At 35.1% G+C, this 24,022-nt stretch overlaps 1 protein-coding gene and 1 long non-coding RNA gene across 3 annotated transcripts in view; one reads left to right on the top strand and one right to left on the bottom strand.

Moving 5' to 3' along the window:
• The window catches only part of SPAST (spastin), a 63,482-nt gene extending 47,761 nt beyond the window's left edge, over nucleotides 1-15,721 (top strand). Inside the window, exons 12-17 of one of the 2 annotated variants that reach the window (XM_028496913.2) lie at nucleotides 100-179; nucleotides 2,258-2,300; nucleotides 3,534-3,613; nucleotides 5,181-5,251; nucleotides 6,615-6,655; nucleotides 11,096-15,721. In XM_028496913.2, coding sequence (XP_028352714.1) covers nucleotides 100-179; nucleotides 2,258-2,300; nucleotides 3,534-3,613; nucleotides 5,181-5,251; nucleotides 6,615-6,655; nucleotides 11,096-11,218 — 438 coding nt within the window. In that variant the 3' untranslated portion in view covers nucleotides 11,219-15,721. The remainder of the gene's footprint in view (nucleotides 1-99; nucleotides 180-2,257; nucleotides 2,301-3,533; nucleotides 3,614-5,180; nucleotides 5,252-6,614; nucleotides 6,656-11,095) is intronic. The other variant, XM_024118657.3, reaches the window with a different exon arrangement.
• LOC102978054 (uncharacterized) lies at nucleotides 173-23,997 on the bottom strand. The gene is made up of 4 exons (XR_447419.4): nucleotides 23,892-23,997; nucleotides 23,006-23,124; nucleotides 2,349-2,411; nucleotides 173-1,810 (listed from the first exon to the last, which is right to left on the bottom strand). It is a non-coding gene; the product is annotated as an uncharacterized lncRNA (long non-coding RNA).
• Between the last annotated feature and the right edge of the window lie 25 nt (nucleotides 23,998-24,022).

Raw genomic sequence — 24,022 nt, forward strand, 5'->3', positions numbered from 1 at the left:
GTTATGTATTTTCCTATTGAATGGCCCAAATTAGAAATAGATATCTTTATTATGTTTTTCTTTGTTATTTAAGTATTGAAAAAAAATTTTGGCTTATAGGTACAATCTGCTGGAGATGACAGAGTGCTTGTAATGGGTGCAACTAACAGGCCACAAGAGCTTGATGAGGCTGTTCTCAGGTAGGGAGATTTATGTAGAAACGCACACATTTATTACAGATGTATTTACTCATGTGTTCATCTGACGTATTTCTTGTTTCCTTCTCTCTCAATTTTAAGACTAAATTCATTATTTTCCTCTCTGTATCCATCTTCTGGTCTCTTGTTACCAACTGAAGATTTTGAGGACAGGGCCAGCATGATATCAGGAAAACTATTTTTAACTTTATGGTTTTAGGGAAATTACTTATTTCTTCTGGGTTGGATTAAAGTATCTTAAAACTCCAAAACTGATTTTTACCCTCTTTTACTGGGCTTCATGAGAAGCTGATAAAGCACAGCTCATGGGAGCCATATGCTCTCTTCTCATGTGTTTGATCAAATTTATTCCTTTTCTACTGGGAGGACAGTTTGACTCAGCATAAAATTCTTGGATCTCCTGTTCTTTTCCTGAGGAATTTATAACATTGCCCCATTGTTTCTAGGATTGGATGTTGCAGTGTGAAAGTCTGAAGCCAGCCTGCTTTTTTTCACATTTATGGGTTAATCCAGTAGGGTTAGTGTCTAATCTCCTTTCTAATACTACTACTACTACTTTTGTAGCCTTTGTTTCTGTGGTGGTTTTTGTTTTCTTTTTTATTGCTTTCCTGATCTCTGCAATCCCATTTTTCATCTTCTGTTGTCTACTTCTTTAAGCCTTTGTATGTCATTTCCTTGAGCCTTTATAGCTCACTGAGCTCCTATTTCATAGGAGCCTTTTTTTTTCATCAAATTATTTTATTTCTTGGAAAGATATTTGGTCACAATTTTAATTTGCTTTATGGCAAAATCCTCTTGTGCATGTTCTTCATTTTATCTATTTTATGTTTACTGTATTCTTTCCCCTCTTTTTTTGGCACTGTTTTTTAAAATCAGTCCTATGCTTTTGTCTGTTTTGCTTATTAATTTTATTTGAATAAGGGGAGTTTTCTTGGAAAACCTAATTTGGAAGGATATTGTAGAAGAGCTAGAAAAGTAAGATAGCAAGCATGTATCTTGAGTTGTCCTATGAATACCCTGGACTGGTGGGCAGTCTGCCTGACTCACAACAAAGCCCTACCTGATAAAGAAGTATACGTGTATATAAATAAGCGATTGGGTTGATTTAGTCTTCTTCAACTGAAAAAGATTGGTCATTGCAAAACAGCTTGTCATCTTGCCAGACTGATTGATGTCTTCTTACAAAGATGATGTATCTTTGAGTTTCTTTGTTCAGCCTCATCTTCCTTGCCATTCCCTTGCTACTGACTAGGGTCACATGATCTGCAGAGCCAGTCCTCACATGTTTGTTTAAATATGGGGAGGTTAGTTTTATTATCCCTCAGAGTGTGCTCTCTCTGTTTCCTCTGGAAAACTCTGCTCTGACAGCCATGTCTAAAATTTGCAGTGGCAGGTGCTGTCTGTATTCACCTTTGTCAGTGTAATTTTCACTGCCCTAGGCAGCCCTTCTTCATACATTTTAGTTCTGTAAATGTTATGTAGTTTGTTGATGATGGAGTTTACATTTGTTTCTGTTGTCCTTGTTGATTTTAGTTGTTTTCAGTTTCAAGAAGACAGCAGAGATCTGTTTCTTCAACTTCTTATATCAGATATTTTGTTTTAAAGTGCTACTGCTGTTAAAAAATACAAATACATAAATGGTTAATTTAATTCTGACAATATTGAATTAAGGATTTTTAAACATTAACTAGAATTTTTTTAAAACTTTTTATTGGAGTATATTTGATTTACAATTTTGTGTTAGTTTCAGGTGTACGGCAAAGTGAATCAGTTATACATATACATATATCCACTCTTTTTTAGATTATTTTCCCATATAGGTCATGACAGAGTACTGGGTAGTGTTACCAGTGCTATGCAGTAGGTCCTTATTAGTTATCTATTTTATATATTTAACTAGAATATTTTAAAAGAGTAACTTTTACACTGATAACTACTTAAATGTATTCAAATGCCTTGAGCAATATATTTAAAGCTTTGTTCTTGTTATGTGCTACTTGAACTGAATTATCTGTAAATTCAAAACTGTATTTCTGAGATTGCTTGAATCCTTTTTTTAGGCGTTTCACCAAACGGGTATATGTGTCTTTGCCAAATGAGGAGGTATGTATCTGTGTTTGAATTATTTTTAAGGCAGAAACAAGAACTTACCATCTTGACAGTATTAAGTCTTCCAGTGCATGGTACAGCTGCATTGGAAAAGTTTGGTGGTTTCTTAAAAAGATAAACAGAAAACTTACTGTAAGACCCCAAAATTTCATTCCTAAGAATCTACCCAAGAGAAATGAAAACGTATGCCTACACAGACATGTACAAGAATTTTTATAACAGCATTATAAATAATAGCCAAGAACTACAGAGAATCTAAAATAGTCTTCAGGCTTCCCTGGTGGCCTGAATCCACCTGCCAGTGAAGGGGACACAGGTTCGACCCCTGGTCTGGGAAGATCCCACATGCTGCACAGCAACTAAGTAGACCCCGTGCTCCACAACAAGAGAAGCCACCGCAATGAGAAGCCCACGCACCATAACGAAGAATAGCCCCTGCTCACCTCAACTAGAGAAGGCCCACCATGCGCAGCAATGAAGACCCAACACAGCCAAAAATAAATAAATAAATAATTTTTTAAAATCCTTTAAAAAAAAAAAGTCATCAGTTGGTGAAAGGATATACAAATGTGGTATATCCATTTAATGGAATACTGTTTAGCAATAAAAGGAATGAGCTACTTACACGTACCATAATATGGATGAAACTCAAAAACGTTATACTAAGTAAAGATGCCAGATGCAAAAGATTGCCTATCATATGACTTCATTTTTATGAAATGTCTAGAAAAGGCTCATTTCTGGAAACAAAGTAGATAGTGATTAGGTAAGGCTGTGGGTGGAAGTCGGGATTAACTGTAAACAGGCACAAGTGAACTTTTTGGGGTGATAGAAATGTTCTAAAATTGGATTATGGTGATGGTTGCACAATTCTAAACTTATTAAAAGTCATTGAATTATATACTTCAAAAGGGTAAGATTCCATGTTACATGAATTCATATCTCTGTAAAACTTTTTTTTTTAATTGTGGTTGTCTAGCTCAGACCCTTAGCATCCTTGGTAGTAACAGCAGCTACTTTCTTAGTGTTTTATTTGGATTGTTTTTAACTCTTTCAGGAACTCTCAAAAAATTGTTATTTTAACAGATATATGTGTGAGGCTCTAAGAGGTAGAGTGGTTTGTATAAGATCATTCAGCTTCTAAATGAGAGTTGGGATTTGAACCTGACTCCTGGATATTATTAAGCCAATTCTTAGGACTGATAATTCTTTAATATTTCTTTTCAGACACGACTACTTTTATTAAAAAATCTGTTATGTAAACAAGGAAGCCCATTGACCCAAAAAGAACTAGCACAACTTGCTAGGTGAGTAATGTGATTTGGTCTGTCTTGCATTTTTTTTTTTTAAGAATTCTTTTTCTGTTTTCTTTAGAGTAAGCTCATGTATGAAATGAGTAACTTATCAGAAAACTTCTTATTGTTTCATTCTCTACTTCCTTTACCTTCTCTCATCTCATTTTCATATATATATGGTGTCTAAATTTTAGTTTCTAGATCCTCTAGAAGACATGACCTAAACAGCTAATAATGGTAGTATATATTTTTTATAAATTTATTAAAACTTATAAGTGGTATTAAAGTAATTTTTAATAAATTTATTTTATTTATTTTTGGCTGTGTTGGGTCTTCGTTGCTGCATGTGGGCTTTCTCTAGTTTCGGTGAGCGGGGGCTACTCTTCGTTGTGGTTTGTGGGCTTCTCATTGCGGCAGCTTCTCTTGTTGCGGAGCACGGGCTTCAGTAGTTGTACACGGGCTCAGTAATTGTGGCTCATGGGCTCTAGAGCGCAGGCTCAGTAGTTGAGGCTCACAGGCTTAGCTGCTCTGTGGCATGTGGGATCTTCCTGGACCAGGGCTCGAACCTGTGTTCCCTGCATTGGCAGGCAGGTTCTTAACCACTGCGCCACCAGGGAAGCCCTGAAGTAATTTTTAAAATGTAAAACATCTCATATCTGCCTACACCAACACATATTTTCACTTAAACTTGTTCTTTTGCTTACACATAATTTTTTTAAACTTCGACTTCTTCAGCTTTTTTTTATGAGTGGTGTATTAAGTAGAAACTGAATATAGGAGATACACTCATGAATTTTAGTCATTGAAAAAAATCTCATAAATTTAAAATGTTCAACAAGAATGTGAATAGCTAGTTACGTTGGTAAAAACTCTGAGTTCCCAGATACCTATGAAAAAATAACAAATTCAGTACTTGGAAATACTGAGATCCTTCTTTGAATTCCAATAAAATATTCTGCTAATAATGCTTGCGCAGTTATTTAACATAGTACATGATAAGTAAATGCCTTTTTTCCTGTTTTATTTTCCTCTTCGCCTCCCTAGTTCTTAGTTCCCTTTGATAGTGTCTTGGCTGCCCAGGATCTCCACTGTGGCATCCCATTCAGGTGTGCCTCCTTTTGCCAATGTCTTCTATCCCAGACCCTTCCTTCACCCTGTCTGTCCTACATTTAAAGAAATCTTCCTTGATTGGCCCTCATTTCATCAAGGCAGTTCTCTTTGTCAAGATAAAGACTCGTTAACTTATAGAGAAGTAATTGTGGTTATGTGTCAGTTGGCCAGCAATGGCTTATTATAGATGTTACCTTTCCAGGGCACATATTTACAATTTAATGGAACCTCCTGGAGATATAGTATACTTTAATCTAAAGGAATGGTTCTAATAATGAAAATTTGAGGCATTATAAGGAACCAGTCGGCTGTTTGTTTTTAGCAAGTAGGTCTTCCTCTGCCCTTAAAATCAAATCACATAGCTGTCTGCTTGATAACAAAGGCAAGCTAGGTTTTACCCTCTTATTATGTGGAGATTTAAATCTGCAAAGGTGAAAATAAGTTGCTCTTTCTTCTTTCCCATTCTCAGAATGACCGATGGATACTCAGGAAGTGATCTAACAGCTTTGGCAAAAGATGCAGCACTGGGTCCTATCCGAGGTAGGAATACAAAAGCTTTAAACATTTACAACTGTTTATTAGACCACTTCAGAAGTTTAAGAAGTCCCTATTGAGAGATATTTTTTATTAGTAAGAAAGCAGTAAAACTATATCAGTGGAAAACTTGATTAAAACTTGATACAAAGTTTCTAGACTTAGGGTCAACAAACCTTTCTGAAAATAGTTTTAGACTCACGGGCTGCATATGCTCTCTGTTGCATATTCTTCTTCTCACTCTTCTTCTGACTCCTCTTCCTCCTCCTGCTCAAATTCCTCTTTTTTTTTTTTTTTTCAACAACAAAAAGCTGTGAAGCCATTAGCTCACAGACCATACAAAGACAGTCCATGGATCAGTGGACCATGAGCCCTGTTCTAGACAGCAGGTTTTGCTTCTTGATAGTAGGTTAGCAGCAGAAAACTCAAGAAAATGAGAACTTTTTAAAGCAAGTGGAAAAGAATAATAAAGGGAAGATTTTCTTATCTATTTTTCGGTTCTTTCATTTCAGTATTCTAGTATTACTTGAAATTAATGTGTGTGAGGAAACATAAATAGAAGTTTTTACTTTTATCATTATATGTTATCTTTTGAAAAATTGCAGCAAAGTATATCATTCATTGCTCTGTTTTGATTCAAGGTAATTTGTTGACTCTGAAATACCACATCTATCATTTTTAGGTTATGTTAGATTAAACTCACTGTGATAATCACTTTAGAGTAGATGTTCTCAGCTACTCTTCCACAGGCAGCATGGGCAGTGTATGGGTGATGCTCTCAGGTATGTACTCAGATTACTGGCAGATTACTGGCTATGGTGGTAAAATTGAACATGGAACATGCAACTTCCAGAACGTATCTCTAACAGTGAAACAGGGTACTGATTAAGAACTGCTGCTTTAGAGAATAAGAAATGTAACCTTGAGAATATAGTTTTAAACTCTGGGTAAAGCATTTTAGTCAAGCTTTCTTTCTGCAGGAGGCATGAAATCTTGTTCAGATACTGGACTCAGAATCAGTAGCTAATGTATAAATCATGTTTATTTTTTAGAATATTTTAGCTGTTATTCTGAAACAAAGTTGTTAGCTTAAAACAACAAATGCCTTTTGTAAAGAACAAGTTGCATTATTTTAAGTTTACTATGAAATTTGTAGAATCTGTCGTTCTTGAGCAATATATAAAGAAATTGAATGCCTTCCTAAGAAGGAATATTATTCTAAGCATTTTTAAATTGTATGTGTTCTTAATATTAATGTATGTCTCTTTTAATATAATGATTTATATTGAACATATACTTTTAGATTATTGTACTTCATTAGTTTAAACTTGGAAATCTTTTTTTTGTAAGTGACTTTTATATTTTACAGAACTGAAACCAGAACAAGTGAAGAATATGTCTGCCAGTGAGGTATACTATTTTACAATTATCTTTTTTTCGTTCTGGTCCTCTAGATTGTAAAACATATCTTTTGTCTGGATTTTTCTAGTTTATCTGATTAGAAAAAATTAATTTTGTTTCATTTCAAAATATGGAGGACTGTCCAACTAGTCTCTTACGGTGTTCTTTGGTAATACACAATAAATATACATAATCATTAAGTCATTTTCTGTCAAATCATATTACATAAATACTAAACAGAACAAAATTATAGGCAACTTGAGGATTTTATACATTATGAATATAGCTTGTAACAGGTTAACCCCTTGATGTTCTGTTTTGTTAGTTTTTCAATAATGTTTATGTCTTCCTTCTTATAAAAGCAATAGTTTCCATTGTAATGTAATTCATTACATTTAAAAAATATGGGAGGTCCCCTTATGAGATGCTGAAGCATTTCTTTTGAAAAAAATTGCCAGCAAAATATAGAATTGGATATGCAAAATGATCATAACTATGTAACCAGCCAGTTTAAATCAGATTTGAATTATGTAACTTATCTCTCAGAGCTCAGATAGCACCTGAAACATTACTAACCAAAGAGACTTCATTCTTGGAACAGAAGAGAGAATAGAACTCCAGTGGAGTCCAAATGTGACTTGTAATTGTTTATTTTGTTTGATAACAAACAAAACAACATTTTGTTGTTTTGTTTGTTATCAAACAAAACAACAACAAAAAAACCCAATGAAAAACCCCAGAGGCATGGGCTGGAGGCTGGTGGCTGGCTAGGCACATTACATTGCAGAGTCCTGTCCAAGTATTAACAGGGAACTCTTAACATAGAGAATAAATGTACTTGAGTATGAGTACATTTTGGCAGTCTTTTTTTCTTCAAGCTTCCAAGTAAATTTGAGGTTGTCTTCAGGCATCTTGTGAATGGTGCTTAACCAACTACATTACTAAGAAAGCCTTCAAACTTCTTGCAACCTCCTTTTTCCATTTCAGCAGTCTAGTTTACCTGGAGTGTGTTTGACATGAATGAAGCTTAGGAATAGAGAATTCCACATGTCATATACTTTGGTGTTTAGCTACTATTACCTTAAAAATTCATGTTTAAAGTATAAGTTTCAGGTCCCTTTTATCTGATTCATAATTTTGATTCCACATTTTTCTAATTTTTAAAAATATATTAGTACTGTCTTGAGGGTTTTTTTAAATAGTTTAGGTATAACTTATTTACAGTATCCCATCAATATATTATTTTTAAAAATGTTCTTATAGCATAAGCCTAATAGTACTTTTCTACCCAGAAAGTAAGCATTGTGCATGAATTATTTCTTTTCCACACACCACTCTCCCTACCTTGGACTCAGGACAGGTAAACTTGGTATTTCATATATGTACTCTGGCCCCCTAGATTAAAGTTGAGGAAAGGCCCATTGTGTGACATTTTAGGGCTCTGTCTTTGTCCCTTGGACAGACCATATACTAAAATTAAAACTACTGAATGAATTACAAAAAATAACATTACTGGTACCTTTTGTGACCATTCCACTAATTATGTGTAGTCAGGTTACAGTGTTATAGTTTTTGGTTCTACTGTATACTTTCATTCAGTTTAAGTTTATTTTTAACCTAATGATTTTAGTATTAATAATTTGATAATAGCTTTTAGTCATTAGTCCTGGCTTATGAGTTAATATTTATAAAGCACTTTAAAAAGTCTGGCAATAGTGAATACTGTATAGGTATCCATTAAATAATTTTAAAATGCATAAATACTAAATAATGGCAATTTATTGTAGAGATCAAGGAAATCCATTCTATTTTCTTATTTATGAGATGACAGAAAAACACAAGTAGATTGGTTTTAAAGTTGTGTACTAGAATTTTTTTCAGCCATTCTTCGGTACAGTTTTAATAACTGTGTTATCAGGTGCTGGTATATATGCAGAAATTTAGATGAGATATACCTAATTTGCCTTTTATAGTTTATAAGAATAGAAACTCAATTGTGTTGGAATTCTGTGTTTTTAAAAGGTAGTGCTGAAAATCATTGGTTATAAATTCAGAGTATAATGTACTTTGTTTATAAAGCACACAGTTTGTATCCAGTTCAACTTTATTAGTTCTTTTATTATTTTGTTTTGATAAGACTTCTTTGCTATTTTTCCCTCTTTACTGAACTAGCTACTGGTTGATTTTTCCTGTTATATACATTAGTCTCTTACTAACTTTAAAATATATTTTCTATATAACTTTTAAAGGTTACTTTCCATTTACAGTTATTACAAAATATTGGCTATATTCCCCGTGTTGTACAATACATCCTTGAGCCTATCTTACACCCGATAGTTTGTACCTCCCACTCCCCCACGCCTACATTGCCCCTCTCGCCCTCTCCCTACTGGTAACCACTAGTTTGTTCTCTATATCTGAGTCTGCTTCTTTTTTGTTATATTCACTAGTTTGTTGTATTTTTTGAATTCCACATGTAAAACTTCTTTGCTATTTATTTTTCCCTCTTTACTGAACTAGCTACTGGTTGATTTTTCCTGTTATATACATTAGTCTCTTACTAACTTTAAAATATATTTTCTATATAACTTTTAAAGGTTACTTTCCATTTACAGTTATTACAAAATATTGGCTATATTCCCCGTGTTGTACAATACATCCTTGAGCCTATCTTACACCCGATAGTTTGTACCTCCCACTCCCCCACGCCTACATTGCCCCTCTCGCCCTCTCCCTACTGGTAACCACTAGTTTGTTCTCTATATCTGAGTCTGCTTCTTTTTTGTTATATTCACTAGCTTGTTGTATTTTTTGAATTCCACATAAAAGTGATATCATACAGTATTTGTCTTTCTCTGTCTCACTTAGTTCACTTAGCATAATATCCTCCAAGTCCATACATGTTGCTGCAAATGGCAACATTTTGTTCTTTTTTATGGCTGAGTAGTATTCCATTGTGTGCATATATGTGTGTGCATATATATATATAATATGTATATTTTATATTTATATATACACACACCACATCTTTATCCATTCATCTGTTGATGGGCACTTAGGTTGCTTCCATATCTTGGCAATTGTAAATAATGCTGCTATGAACATTGGGGTGCATGTATCTTATCAAATTAGCATTTTTGTTTTTTTCAGATATATATCCAGGTGTGGAATTGCTGGGTCATATGGTAGTTCTATTTTTAGTTTTCTGAGAAACCTCCATACTGTTTTCCACAGTGAAATACACACACACACACCCCCCGAACTATGAACATAAATTAGAATTTCATTAAAAGCTTTTGAAACCTGAATCTTTATAACAGATATTCAGGAGTATCATAGATAATACTCACATTACATTCATAATTCTTCTAAATTTGGGGCTTTAGAAAGAGCCAGTGTGTATTTTACAGTTAAATAAGGAGCAAATAGGGGTCATGCAGTGATTATGGTAACAATATATCCTTTTTCATTTTGACAAATTTTTCAGATTAGGCTACAAGTTACAAATGTAGTTGATTTTCTTAATCTATGCTATGTTGATATTAGAGAGGATGTGAAGTAGTTAGATTGGGTTTTATAAGAGTAATAAAAAAGAATGATATAGATAAATATCAGTTGTTGAAGTTTTGTCTCCAGTTCTTCTTTAACTTCTTATTTGGGAGCAAAATATACATGTGATAATACATAAGTGATAATTTTTAATACCGGTCATCTTGTGCCAAACTCCATTTTGCCTTTTGAAAATCCTTAGGTAAAAATTAGGTATTTATTAACTCAGTATTGTTTTATTTTACTTTCTTGAAGCCAATTAAAAATCTCAGAAAATAAGACAAATTGACATAAAAATGTATTATAAGCAATACTAATATTAGAAAATTTCAGACATAAGCCTCCTCCATGTTGTAGTTAAAGAGCAATATTTCCTTCAAAGTCCTTTGTACATCTTGTAAACTCCTCTTTCCTTTCTGATAAACCTGGCATGAATTTAGCTGGAGTGTGTTTGTGGTGAGTGAGACTTGAGAGTGCAAAATTCCGTGAAACTATATGCAGAAAAAAAACTGGAAGGAGATAAGCCAGATAGTGGTTGTATATCTGAACGGTGGAATTGTGAGTGATTCTTTTTTCTGATTGTCTATATTTTGTCAAATTTTCTGTAATGAGTATGTTTTGTTTTTATAATGGGAAAATATTGTGATTTAAAATGTTAACACCTAGGAGCTAAAGCGTGAAATGAAAGTATATTGGTATAGCATTTTGGTAGGATTTCTTACATAGCAAACTTGCCTAATGTAGAATAATATATAAAATAAGATGATTGGCATGATTTTCTAAGAATACATTTCTATATATTTTAACATTAATAAACAACAGCATTATTACTTTTATCCGTCATTGGGTTAACTATTGCATATGTGTTCATCTATCGTCATGTGTGTTTTTTTAATCTAGATGAGAAATATTCGATTATCTGACTTCACCGAATCCTTAAAAAAGATAAAACGCAGCGTGAGTCCTCAAACCTTAGAAGCATACATACGTTGGAACAAGGATTTTGGAGATACTACTGTTTAAGCCTGCAGAGCGTTTTACTTTCCAAGAGAGAAACATACCACCTTCTATGAATAGTTATCTGCTACAGAAACTCAGCCTAAGTTTACAGGACTTTTCAGAGTCTTACAGTTATTTGTGCTCCCCAGAAGATGAACCGTAAAATAAATTTAAATAAAGTATACAATGTAAATGGAATATTTTGTTTAAGGCCTTCTTGCCTTGATGGTCACAGATATCCCGATGGGCACTGTAAGTTAGAGCAGAACAAAAACTGATTCTGGTCTTCTTTACCAATATAATCATAATGTAAATAATAATTTGTATATTATGTTGCAGATGAAAGTATTCCAGAGACAGTGAATGGTAGAAGACACAAGAGCCTTTGGTTGTAGAGCCTTTGGTTGTTTGTCTTCTGACATCTTTTCTTAAAATAGTAATTTTTCCTATTTTCCTTTCCTACTGTTGTCTTTACTACACTCTGGGTGATTGGAATGCCAAACACTCTGTTTCTTTTTTTTTTTTTTCTTTTTACAAATTGTGTGCCAAATGAAACTTTTTCCTATGTAACAATAGTAGGAAAAAAGTATTTTGAAGGTTTTTTTCTTCTTCATAAATATACAGACATTAAACAATGTGTCCTTTTCACTTTTTATTTTTCTATTACCTTTCTACCAAACAATTTAGAAAGCAATATGAGAGCAACAAAACAAATCTAGTGAAATGGAGAAGGAGAAATTTTGAAGTTTTCAGACACTCTGTCATACAACATGTAGATCAATCCTCCTGTGACCTGCGGTATTTTTTTTCTAATATATTTGTCAGAAATCTATTGTAGACTGTTAACTTATTCCTAATGGAATTTATTTTCTGTTAGAATTCTAATATTTAAGAAAGCCAATTTTAACTGCTGTAAAAGTGGTTTCTGTGCAAGAGAAGGGAAGTACCAGGAGCTAAGACATTTCTAATTTATTGCTTATTACTTTCTTACTGTTTATAGGATAATTACAAGCCAGTGGATTTACCATGTTTTATTCTTAATAATTATTAATCCCTCCAATGAAACTTTAAAAAAATTACTGAATTTTTATACACTGCATACATTTTATAGGTTTCTTGTACTCACTTTGTTAACTAAAAAGTTTTAGTCTGTTAATCTGCCTTTTGTTCCCCAAAAATGTACAGTAATTCTGTTTCTTGTTTGTATAAGTATGCCTGGGTTTTTATTATAAAAATGTCATTGTAGGAAGTAGAGACTCATATCATGGCCTTTTAAATATTGTAATAAAGGGAAATAGATATTTGCCCTTAGTTTACTGGTTAAAAGTTTGTTTATAGAAATTTTCTTTGGTGCTTTTATGTAAAATGTCATGGGTAGAAATAATAATTTTGTAGTAACAAATATTTTTCATTTAGGAAAAATATCTTTGGTTTAGAGAGAATATATTAAAGTTAAAAACTTGCCCCCACTAGATAAGAATTTTACAATGAAGACATAACATTCTTCTTAACTTTACTCTTTCTCATCTTAAAGATTTATCTAAATATAGAAGATGTATGATTTCTTAAGATCATGTGCTGTTTGTAACCATAACTTAAATCATGTTTCTTCTAATCATAGAACTCCCTGGATAATAAAAATGAGGGTTGAGATAAATAGAAAAAAAATTTTTTAAGCCAGAACCATACATATTTTTAGGTCATGAGTAGTATCTTTCTAAGGTCTCAAACACTAAACCATCCATTATAAAATACTGATAATGACAGATGATGAAATATACACGATGACAAGAATTAGGAACATCCCAAATTAAAACATTTTCAATAAAGCTCATAAAATTTCATTTTTTCTTTTCATTTAGAAAAAGATTAACATTATTGATACTTGGATAACTGGTCAATCGTATTAAAAGTCTGTGTGCTTTAAACTCAACTTTTAAAACATAAACTCCTTTAAAATTACCATAAAATTATCTGCAATAATTGAATGTAGCTCACTTTTTATTGGGAAAGGTTTTAGATAACGAAGACTTCAAATGTTATATAAAAGTCAAATTAATATTGTCATAAACATTGAGTCAGAATTATATTACTGTATGAATATCCATCCGTGTATGGAAGTTTAATTTCCTGATGAGGTCTAAAATTGAGCTTAGTGCTACAGAACTATTTTCTTTGACTTAACTATGACCAAGTTTTATTTTAAGCTGTGTTTCTCTCATGGAAGGGCCATAAACATAGAATAATTATATAGTAGGATGTGTAAGGGATTGGTTTGGTCTTTTTCAATAAAGATAGAAGTTGAGGTTTCCCGAATTAGTATTAGGCTTAGATCGTGACCTTGTAGATTTTGCACTGAGCTCTGTGTCATGTTATTTCGTAAAAGGTAATGTTTAAACATTAAACGTTAGTGTGCTGTTCATGTTAATATGGCAGAGTTTTGTAAACTAAATTAAAACTTACTGATGTACTGGACTTTGAGCCAAGGGAAAGAATCAGTACTATCTTTCCAGATATCTTAAGGGTAAAAGCTTATTCTAAGACAGTCTGCCAATTGAGGTTATTAGATTTCTGACTTGCAAATACACTTTGTGCTTGGGAAGAATTGGAGGAAAATCAGATACTAGAATTCTAATTTAAGTAAATATACAGCAGTCCTTGTTTATAGTGTAAAATTGATTATATTTTGTACAAAAACTAATTCTTTTGGTAGAATGAACCATTTACAGTTTGTTTTTGGACTCTGAGTCAGAGGGTTTTCCTCTAAATGCCTGTCTCAGTTTTACTCTGGTCTTTTGTACTTTTCTTCAGAAGAAATGAATTAAAAGGTTCAGCTGCATAAGTGGGTTTTTATCCTAATGGATTGGAAATAAATTATAAACTTTATTCTGCTTTTAATTTTTTTATTTGAAACTTTTTGAGATTTCAGAGGTTGCAGTCTGGTATTGAGCGAATAGCTTTTATTGGACTGACTCTCTTGCCAATAAAAATATAAAGTCTGAACAAAGTATAAAAAGCTATGATTAGAAGACTCTAGAAAGCAGTCAAAAACAGGCAAAAACAGCACAAAATCATATACTAGAAGAGATCCACATTAACTAGCTTTTACCATGAGGGCAATTTCCACCTTGTGCAGTGTGCTTGGAAATAGAATTCAAGCAGAATGTGACAGTCTTGCTGGGCTGAGGAGTCATTTGGGGCTTCTAGAACAGCTTGAAATTAGGAGGGAAATTCTGAAAAGGAGAGAGCTTCAGAGATCTAATCCCCCAAATCTGCTTGCAAATTCTTTTCAAATGCTTGGTGGATTCCAAAATTGTACCTGTGCAGTGTGATATTCAAAGGAACCCAGCAGAAAGCAATAGTTGAAGTCCAAGGAAGTGGTAACAACGGCTGGGCGAATACAGGGCGCATAAGAGGGGTTTAGTAAACACTTCTGGTTTCCCACTGAAACCCAAAACGGGCCGTGGCTTAGGAGGAAGGACAACATCCCAGAACTAAGGGCTGTACTTTAGGACTCTGGGCAAAATGGGAAGAAACTCACTGAAACAAAGCTTAAAATCAGGCTTTCACAGCATCAAGGTTATACATTAGTAAGTTAACAGCTAGCCAGAATAAAACATTGTTTAGAAGAAAACAAAATCCAGAGTCTTTACAACATGTCATTCACAAAGTCCAGTACAAAATAAACCTTAAGCATACAAAGAAAAATTATATGATCCGTAATCAACAGAATATAGAAGCAGATACATAGATGACCCTATGTTGGAGTTAACAAAATTATTTTTTAACAGCTTTAAAATACATTTTAAAATTTACAGGGGAAAAAATGGTGGATCAAAGGATTGGGATTCTTGGCAGAGGAATAGAAACTGAAAACCAAATGGAAAGTCTGGTGATTAAAAATTAGAATCTGAAATGAAACATATAGTGTCTAAATTTAAATATTCACTAGATGGGCTTAACAGTAAACTGGACAAGCAGAGGAAAGAAAAGTGGAAGACAGTACAATTATCAGACTGAAGCACAGAGAAAAAAAGAAACAGCAGAGATTTGAGACCTGTGGGACAGTATCAGTCTAATGTACAGGTACTTTTGAGGTCCAGAGGAGGGGAAAGGAAGAGAATGGGGCAAGAGAAACATTTGAAGCAGTAATGCCTGAAATTTTCTCAAAATTGTTGGAAAACATCAACTTACAGGTCCAAGAAGTTCAGTGAATTCCAAGCAGAATAAATGCAACAAAGATCACATCTGGGTGCATAGTATTGCAAAACACACACACATGCACAAAACCAAACCAAATCAAAAACATCTCAAAAGCAGCCAGAGAGGGGAAATGACATTACACTTGAATAAACAGTAAAAGTGGTGGCTAACTTCATCAGAAACAATGGAATCCAGGAAATGATGAAATGACATTCTTAAAGTGCAAAAATCATACACTACTATATAAAAAACAGATAAGGCCCTACTGTGTAGCACAGGGAACTATATTCAATATCTTGTAATAACTTAAAATGGAAAAGAATCTGGAAAATTTTATATATATATATATAGAGAGAGAGAGAGAGGAATCACTTTGCTGTATACCTGAAACTAATACAACGTTGGAAATCAACTGTACGTCAGTTAAAAAAATAATAAAGTGCAAAAATTAACAAAAGTTAACCTAAAATTCTGTGTCTTAGAATGTTCAAAATAGTATGACAAAATAAAAGCTATTCCAGGTGTACAAAACCTAAGAGGATTTGTTGTTAGCAGACTGACATTATAGGAAATGCTTTAAGAAATTCTTTAGGCTGACAGAAAGTAATCCTCCATAGGAATCTGAATCACCAGGAAGGAATTAAGAACTTTAAAAATGATATATATGTCAGTAAATACAAAAGATAATTTTTTCTTAATTTCTCTGAATATCTATTTGTTGTTTTAAAATTTACAGTGTGGTATTTATAATGTATGTAGAAGTAAAGTAGATGACAAAAGCACAAAGGGTAGGAGAGGGCAGTAAATGGAATTATGTTGAAATAAGGTTATTATATTGTACATAAAGTTGTATAGTATTAATGTAAGGTAGACTAATGAGGATGCATATTATAATCTCTCACCCAGCAAAGGGAACAAGAGTATGGGGCAAAGTCCAGAGGAAACCAAGCACCAGCTTCCAAGAGTCCTCTCCCAGTGGAATTACACAGGATTCACTTAATTCCTCCCGCATCAAGTTATGACAACATGGGTGAAGATGTTAGGCCTAACTGTGTTAGGCACAGTGAACCACTCTCAGGGAATGGTGGGAACCCTCCCCCAAGTCCAAGTTCCCAGATGCCAACCAAACTTGCAATCAGGCCTTTCAAAAGATAGCAATCTCAGCCCAGCTATGCTAGCTTCTTTTCCGCACAGTGGTTCCGGGCAGGTTTTGCAGTGGGGAGGAGGGACACGTGGTGGCCCAAAGTGGGGTGTCGTAGACCACGTGAGGTGAGGAGGGTGTCTACAATAATGGGCAGCTTAGTATTGGGTATTGGGGACAGAGTAAGGAAGTTATTCACATGCGTTTGGGCAACCTGGAATGAGGAATAAGTTCTCAAGAATAGAGGTGTGTATTGGGGAAAGGTGTCAGCAAAGATGACAAACTGCTTACGTGCAGGAGACTTAATCAGACAAGTCAATATATTGACCATAGTGGAGTCATGTTTCTGTCAGAGAAAGGAGTTATGAATACAAAAAAAAATGAAACCTGTGGGGTTGGGCTGGAATTGGATTTAAGAGTATGAATTCATGATTTAAGATATATAAAAATAGATGAAGAAATGTAGATGTAAATATATTTATATTTGTGTACACATATTCCCCAGTTCTTTGCACTGAGAAGGCCTTGGAGTAGTTACACCCCAAAAGCAGTGAGCACACATACCACTCTTGTTTTCTAAATTCTCTTAGTCTGTTCAAGCTGCCACATTTTTAGGTGTTTTTTAAAAGCAGCATCCTCCTTCTTGGTATCAAAATCTTAGTCTGCTTAAGCTGCCATAACAAAAATATCATAGACTGCATGACTTAAATGACAGATATTTATTTTCACAGTTCCGGAGGGTAGGAAATCCAAGATCAAGGTGCCGACCAATTTTGTTTCTGGTGAGAGCTCTCACTGGCTTGTAAATGGCTGTGTCCTCAGTGACAGAGAGAGAGCAGGGTCTCTGGTGTCTCTTCTTAAGAGGACACTAATCCTATCTTGAGGGTCCCACCCTCATGACCTCATCTAATCCTAATTATCTCCCAAGGACCCCATGTCCAAATACCATCACGTTGTGTCGCTAGGGTTTCAATATACGAATTTTAAGGGGACACAAACATTCGGTGCATAATATCCACTAAAGGAACCAGGACTCCTTGGTGAAATGGCCAACTCCAGGTTTAGGGCAGAGAAAATACAGGATAACCCAGAATATCTTATGCCAGAAAAGAAAGTGCTTAAAGAAGGATGAGGATGAATTATTGATTAGAGGGGCTCCCACTGGACAATTTTGAGCATCTAAAGTAATTATAGTGGGCTTCCCTGGTGGTGCAGTGGTTGAGAGTCCGCCTGCCAATGCAGGAGACACGGGTTCGTGCCCTGGTCCGGGAGGATTCCACGTGCCGCGGAGCCGCTGGGCCCGTGAGCCGTGGCCGCTGGGCCTGCGCTCCGCGACGGGAGAGGCCACAGCGATGAGAGGCCCGCGTACAGCAAAAAAAAAAAAAAAAAAAAAGTAATTATAGTAATGGATTATAACCCATGAGGTAAAATAAGAAACCATGAGCCAATGTGAACATATACATAAACACAAGAATAAACTGACAGCGTGATTAAGTATGAATACATTCACATAGTTTCAAAGTACAGTTTTTACAGTGGAAAAACTTGACAGATACCACCTTAATCTAGTGATGAAAGTTATTACTGGGCCAAATTTCACATAATAGGGTCAATGAGAAAAATGCAGTACTACTTCTGTGATATTCCTGTCAAAGATTCACAACCTGAATCTATTCCAGGAGCATTCTACAAAATAACTGGAATCTTCAAAATAACTGGCAAATTCAAGAAAGTCAAGTGAAAAACTGAAGAACTGTTCCAGACTGAAGGAGACAAAATAGAATGACAACTAAATGCAACTTGTGATTTAGAACTGGTTCCTTCTGCTATAAAATACCTTATTGGAACAACTGACAAAACTTGAATGGAGTCTAAGGGTTAGATGACAGTAATGTGTCATTGTTAATTTTCTGATTTTGATGGCTGTTACTGTGGTTACATAGAAGTATGTCCTTGTTTGCAGGGAATACACACTAATATGTTTGGGGGTGATGGGACAGCAGGTCAACAACTTAACATTTCAAGGAAAACAAAGTTATTTGCACTGTAGTTAAAACTTTCCTGCAACTTTCTCATTGTTTCAAAATCTTTTCAAATAATGTTTGGAGAGGAATTCCCTGGCGGTTCAGTGGTTAGAACTCTGCGCTCTCACTGCCGAGGGCCTGGGTTCAATCCTTAGGGAACTAAAATAAAATAGACCTCAGGAAACTTCCAAACATCATCATCATCATCATTTTTGCTGCAAACCGCACAGCCTGTGGGATCTTAGTTTCCCAACCAGGGATGAACCCAGGCCCCCTGCAGTGGAAGCGTGGAGTCCTAACCACTGGACTGCCAGGGAATTCCCTTTCATTTTTATTCAGTTTATAATTTTGAATCTTTGGTCAATCTTCCCTTAAAAGATGCTGAAATTGGGCTTCCCTGGTGGCGCAGTGGTTGGGGGTCCGCCTGCCGATGCGGGGGGCGCGGGTTCGTGCCCCGGTCCGGGAGGGTCCCGCGTGCCGCGGAGTGGCTGAGCCCGTGGGCCATGGCCGCTGGGCCTGTGCGTCCGGAGCCTGTGCTCCGCGACGGGGGAGGCCGCGGCAGTGAGAGGCCCGCGTACCACAAAAACAAACAAACAAACAAACAAAAAAAAGATGCTGAAATTAAATGGTATGTTTTCTACTTTTATTTTTAAACTTTTATTACACAGCGGAGTTATTTAAATCTTTTCTACTCTGCTGACATAAAACATTTTACCCTTTCCGAGGAACAAACAACTGAATTATTTGGTACAGATCAGTAGTGCAGGACATTAAGTATCTAACAAAATCCTGAGTTCTGTAGCAATTTTTTTTGCCTGTCTCCCTGAAGTTTAGGAAAAAGATTTTCCTAAACTCCTGGGTTTTGGCTCTAGATTAGAGTTTTCATTTAACTTCTATAAATCTGACTTCTGGTCTAGTAAGTTTACAATGTGATTTTGATTTTCCTGAGAAAACCCTGAAGAAAAGGTATGTCACTTAGAAGGTCAGGGACAGCCAGGAGGGTAGGTTTCAGAAAGTTGCAAAATCTTTCAGAGAGACTGTCTTGGAGTTAGAATTTTCTTTTGAAGCCTCAGCATACCAATTAACAAAGCTGACTGTTCACCGGGTGTTCCGTCTTCTCAGTTTAAAAAACTGATTTTCTGTCAAAAGTTCTCGTAACTGTTATTCTATGTTGATTTTTTTCTAATTTACCAATGAAAATGCAAGACTTTGGCTTATAAGTAATTTTATATAAGGGGCAGAAGTTCTTCTAGGAGGAGGTGAAGACTTTGACATAGGTAATTTGCAAGAAAGGGAGGCCATGGTGGTTGATCGACAATGTGTATTTTGTTAGTGTCACAGATTCTCCAGCCAAGCAGGATGACTAGGAAGAGTCTATACGATCAACACTCACAAACTCTACAGATCACTAATGTTAGAATATGGACTAATCAAAGTGATCTTTTTTTGACAAACTGACAGGACGGTGTTCTCATGAAGGTTCTGCAGGACACCTAAGGCAAAGTTTGATCAATCACTTTTTCAACAATTGATCACCAATCCAATGGGACTTCCGATTGTTAGGGCTTAGGGCTGGCTTGTACTGAAGACTTATCAGGTTTATACTTCCATCTGTTTCCTATGGAACACTCCCTTATACATTAAAAATAGATAAAACAATAAAATATAAACAAAACACATGAAGCGAGACTTCGTAATACAAACAATAGCAAAAGCAACAAGAAAGAGTAAGCAGGTTAATGGTAAAAATATATTCAAAACAAAATAAAACGTCTAATAACTTCATACAAAGATCTAGACCTAATTATAGAATACACCTCCAAACTAAAAGGTCTAATTATTCAACATAAGAACCTATGTCAGTGGTTCTATTCCTAGTTTGTTGTTTTTTCTGGTAGGGGTGTTAGATTTGTCAAATGTTTTTCTGCATCTATTGAGATGATTGTGTGGCGTTCGCCCTTTATTAATATGGTGTACTGCATTGTTAATTCTCATATGTTGAACCTGCTTTGCATTCCTGTGAATTCCCACTCACTCATTCATGGTGTATGATTCTTTTTATATTTTGGTGGATTCATTTTGCTATTATTCTGTTGAGGTTTTTTTGCATCTACGTTCATATGGGATGTTGGTCTGTACTTTTCTTGCGATGTTTTTGTTTAGTTTTGGTACCAGGGTAATTCTGGCTTCATAGAATGAGTAGGGAAGTGTTCCTTTCTCTTCTATTTTTGGGGAACAGTTTGTCAATGATTGGTGCTAATCCTTCTTTAAATGTTTGGTAGACTTCATTGATGAAGCCATCTTTGCCTGGGCTTTTTGTGGAATTTTTTTTTAAATTATAAGTTCAATTGCTTGTTATGTCTAATCAGATTTTCTATTTCTTCTTGAGTCATTTTCAGTAGTTTGTGTCTTTATAGAAATTAGTCCGTTTCATTTAGGTTATCTAATTTGTTGGTATATAACTGTTTATAATACTCCTTATGATCCTTATTTCTGTAAGATCAATAGTAATGTCCCCCTTTCTTTCTTGATTTTAGTAATTTTTTTAATTATTATTTTTTAAACTTTAATTAATTTATTTATTTTGGCTGCACTGGGTCTTAGTTTTGGCATGCATGCGGGCTCTAGTTCCCCGACCAGGGATCGAACCCAGGCCCCCTGCATTGGGAGTGAAGAGTCTTACCCACTGGAACACCAGGGAAGTCCCGATTTTAGTAATTTGAATCTTTTTTTTTCTTGGACTAGGTAAAACTTTGTCAATTTTGTTGAAAATTTCATAGAATCAATTTTTGGTTTTGTTTTCTTTTTTTTTAAATTAATTAATTAATTAATTAATGTTTTGGCCGTGCAGCTTGTGGGATCTTAGTTCCCTGGGCCCCTGCAGTGAAAGCAGAGAGTCCTAGCCACTGTAACCACTGGACCGCCAGGGAATTCCCTCTCTATTAATAGTTTTTCTATTCTCTATTTCATTTATTTCCTCTCCAAGCTTTACTTACTTCTTTTAATTTTAATTTTTTGGCCGCACCGCACAGCACATGGGACCTTAGCTCCCTGAGCAGGGATCAAACCCGTGCCTCCTGCAGTGGAAGCACAGAGTCTTAACCACTGGACCACCAGGGAAGTCCTTTTATTTCCTTCTTTTTGCTTGCTTTAAGTTTACTTTGCTCTTCTTTTTCTAGTTTCTTAAGATGGAAGGTTAGGTTACTGATTTGAGATCCTTCTTTTTTTAATACACACATTTACAGCTATACATTTCCCTCTAAGGACTGCTTTTGCTGTGTCCAATAAGTTTTGGTATGTTGAGTTTCAATTTTCATTCATCTCAACGTATTTTCTAAGTTCTCTTGTGATTTCTTCTTTGATCCATTGACTAAGAGTATGTTTTTTAAATTTCCACCAGATGGGAGCATCCCAAATTTCCTTCTGTTATGGATTTCTAATTTCATTCCAGTATATTTGGAGAACATACTTTCTATGATTTTAATCCCTTTAAATTTATTGAAAATTATTTTATGGCCTAACAAATGTTCCATCCTGGGAATGCTCCATATACTCCAGAGAAGAATGTGTATTATGCTGTTGTTGGATGGTGTATTCTAGACATATGTTAGGCTAATAGATATATAGTGTTGTTCAAGTCTTCTGTTTCATTGTTGATCTTCTCTCTAGTTGTTTCCTATGATTTTATATCAATTACTCAATTCCCTGTACTAGATTTTCTTCTTCTTCTTAAAATAGCTTGAGAGATTTATTTTTGCTAACTCGAAACCCTGTTATACTCATCAATAAGGAATTAGTTAAATATATTGATATTAAGGCACATGCCTATGATTGAATTCTCTAAGGTCACTAAAACCATATTCTAGAAAATTAAGACATGGGAAAAATGTCAGAATACATCCTTACATAAAGTAGGCAGACTATAAATAATATGTACTGTTTGATTCCCGTTTTGTTAAAATAAAAGACTGGAAAGAAACTTCAAGGATCAAGAATGGGGACTTCCTTGGTGGCACGGTGGTTAAGCCTCTGCACTCCCAATGCAGGGGGCCCGGGTTGGATTCCTGGTCAGGGAACTAGATCCCACATGCAAGGTGCAACTAAGAGTTCGCATGCCACAACTAAGGAGCCCACCTGCTGCAACTAAGACCTGGCACAACCAAATAAATAAATATAAAAAAAAAAAGAATTGAGAATGATTTGCTCAGGGTAAATGAAGCAATAATGTTCTAACTTGCCTTCTTGATTCTAATCCTGTACATGAGTAGCAAGTACTGAGTAGTTGATAAGGCTTTAAAACTATGGTGTACAGAATTCCAGGTCCACCTTTGACTAGGTGTGTTACCTTGGCACACAACTTTCCAAGCAGAGGCTACCTATATCAAAGGGCTGTTATGAGGATTAAATAAGATGATACACTAAGTTCTTAGTAATAGTACTTACCACATAAGTGCTTAATAAATGTTAGCTATTATCTTCCATCTACAGTTCATTCTCCATACCACAGCCAAAATGTAGAAGGTCACTCCGTTGTTAAAACCGTCCACTGGCTTCCGGTCTCACTTAGAAAAAAAAAACCAAGCTCTTTACCCCTAATTAGAAATTCCGACTTGATCTGGCCCCTGTTTATCACTTAGATCTTCTCTTCGTTTCTTCCCCTCAAGCACAACTCTCCAGACATACTACCTTCTTTCTGATCTTAAAACACCCTTGCTTGTTTTACTTAGGTATTTGCATTACTTATTCTGCCTAGAAAAAAACTTCACAGAAATACTTGCTATTTGGAAGTCAATTTAATCTTCTTAGAGAAGCTTTCTCTGACTACCTCTCTAAATTAGCGAGCCAGTTACTCTCTATACCATTACCCTATTTTCTAAATGGCACTACTTACCGATATATTTTTAAAATTTCCTTCTCCTACTTGTTTTGTCTCTTCTTACTAGAATATCATTTTCATGAGATCAGTACCTGACACACACGTACTCCATATTCAATTTCTGTCGAATGAATTATATTTCGATGTGTTTTGTTTTCCTTTTATAAAATAGTCTTATAGAATTTAAGTAGTATTTTAGGAAGCACAACACAGTAGTCTGTCATTAGTAGGCCTGAGTTCAAATTCAGCTACTACGGCAAACTAGATATATGTCTCTGGGCAAGTTTCTTAATCCTGTTTCCTCACTTGAAAAATGGGAATGTAATCTATTTCGTAAGGTATTGCAAAAATTAAATAACACAACATAGGTAAAAGCGCTTCAGGACTCAGTGAAACTTTTCTAACATTACAAAGAAACCCTAATTGCTCCTTGACAAAGACCTCAGCGCGTACCTCTGCACCCACACCTCTGCCGGGGCTGAAGAGTCGCTCTAGCCGCCACCTTCGCCTCTATAGAACGCAGGGACAGCCGGGAAGGGGGAGCGGGACCATGAGGCCGGTGCACGCACTTCCGTCCCCGCGTC

Source organism: Physeter macrocephalus, chromosome 12, assembly GCF_002837175.3.
Source record: "Physeter macrocephalus isolate SW-GA chromosome 12, ASM283717v5, whole genome shotgun sequence".
NCBI lineage: Eukaryota > Metazoa > Chordata > Mammalia > Artiodactyla > Physeteridae > Physeter > Physeter macrocephalus.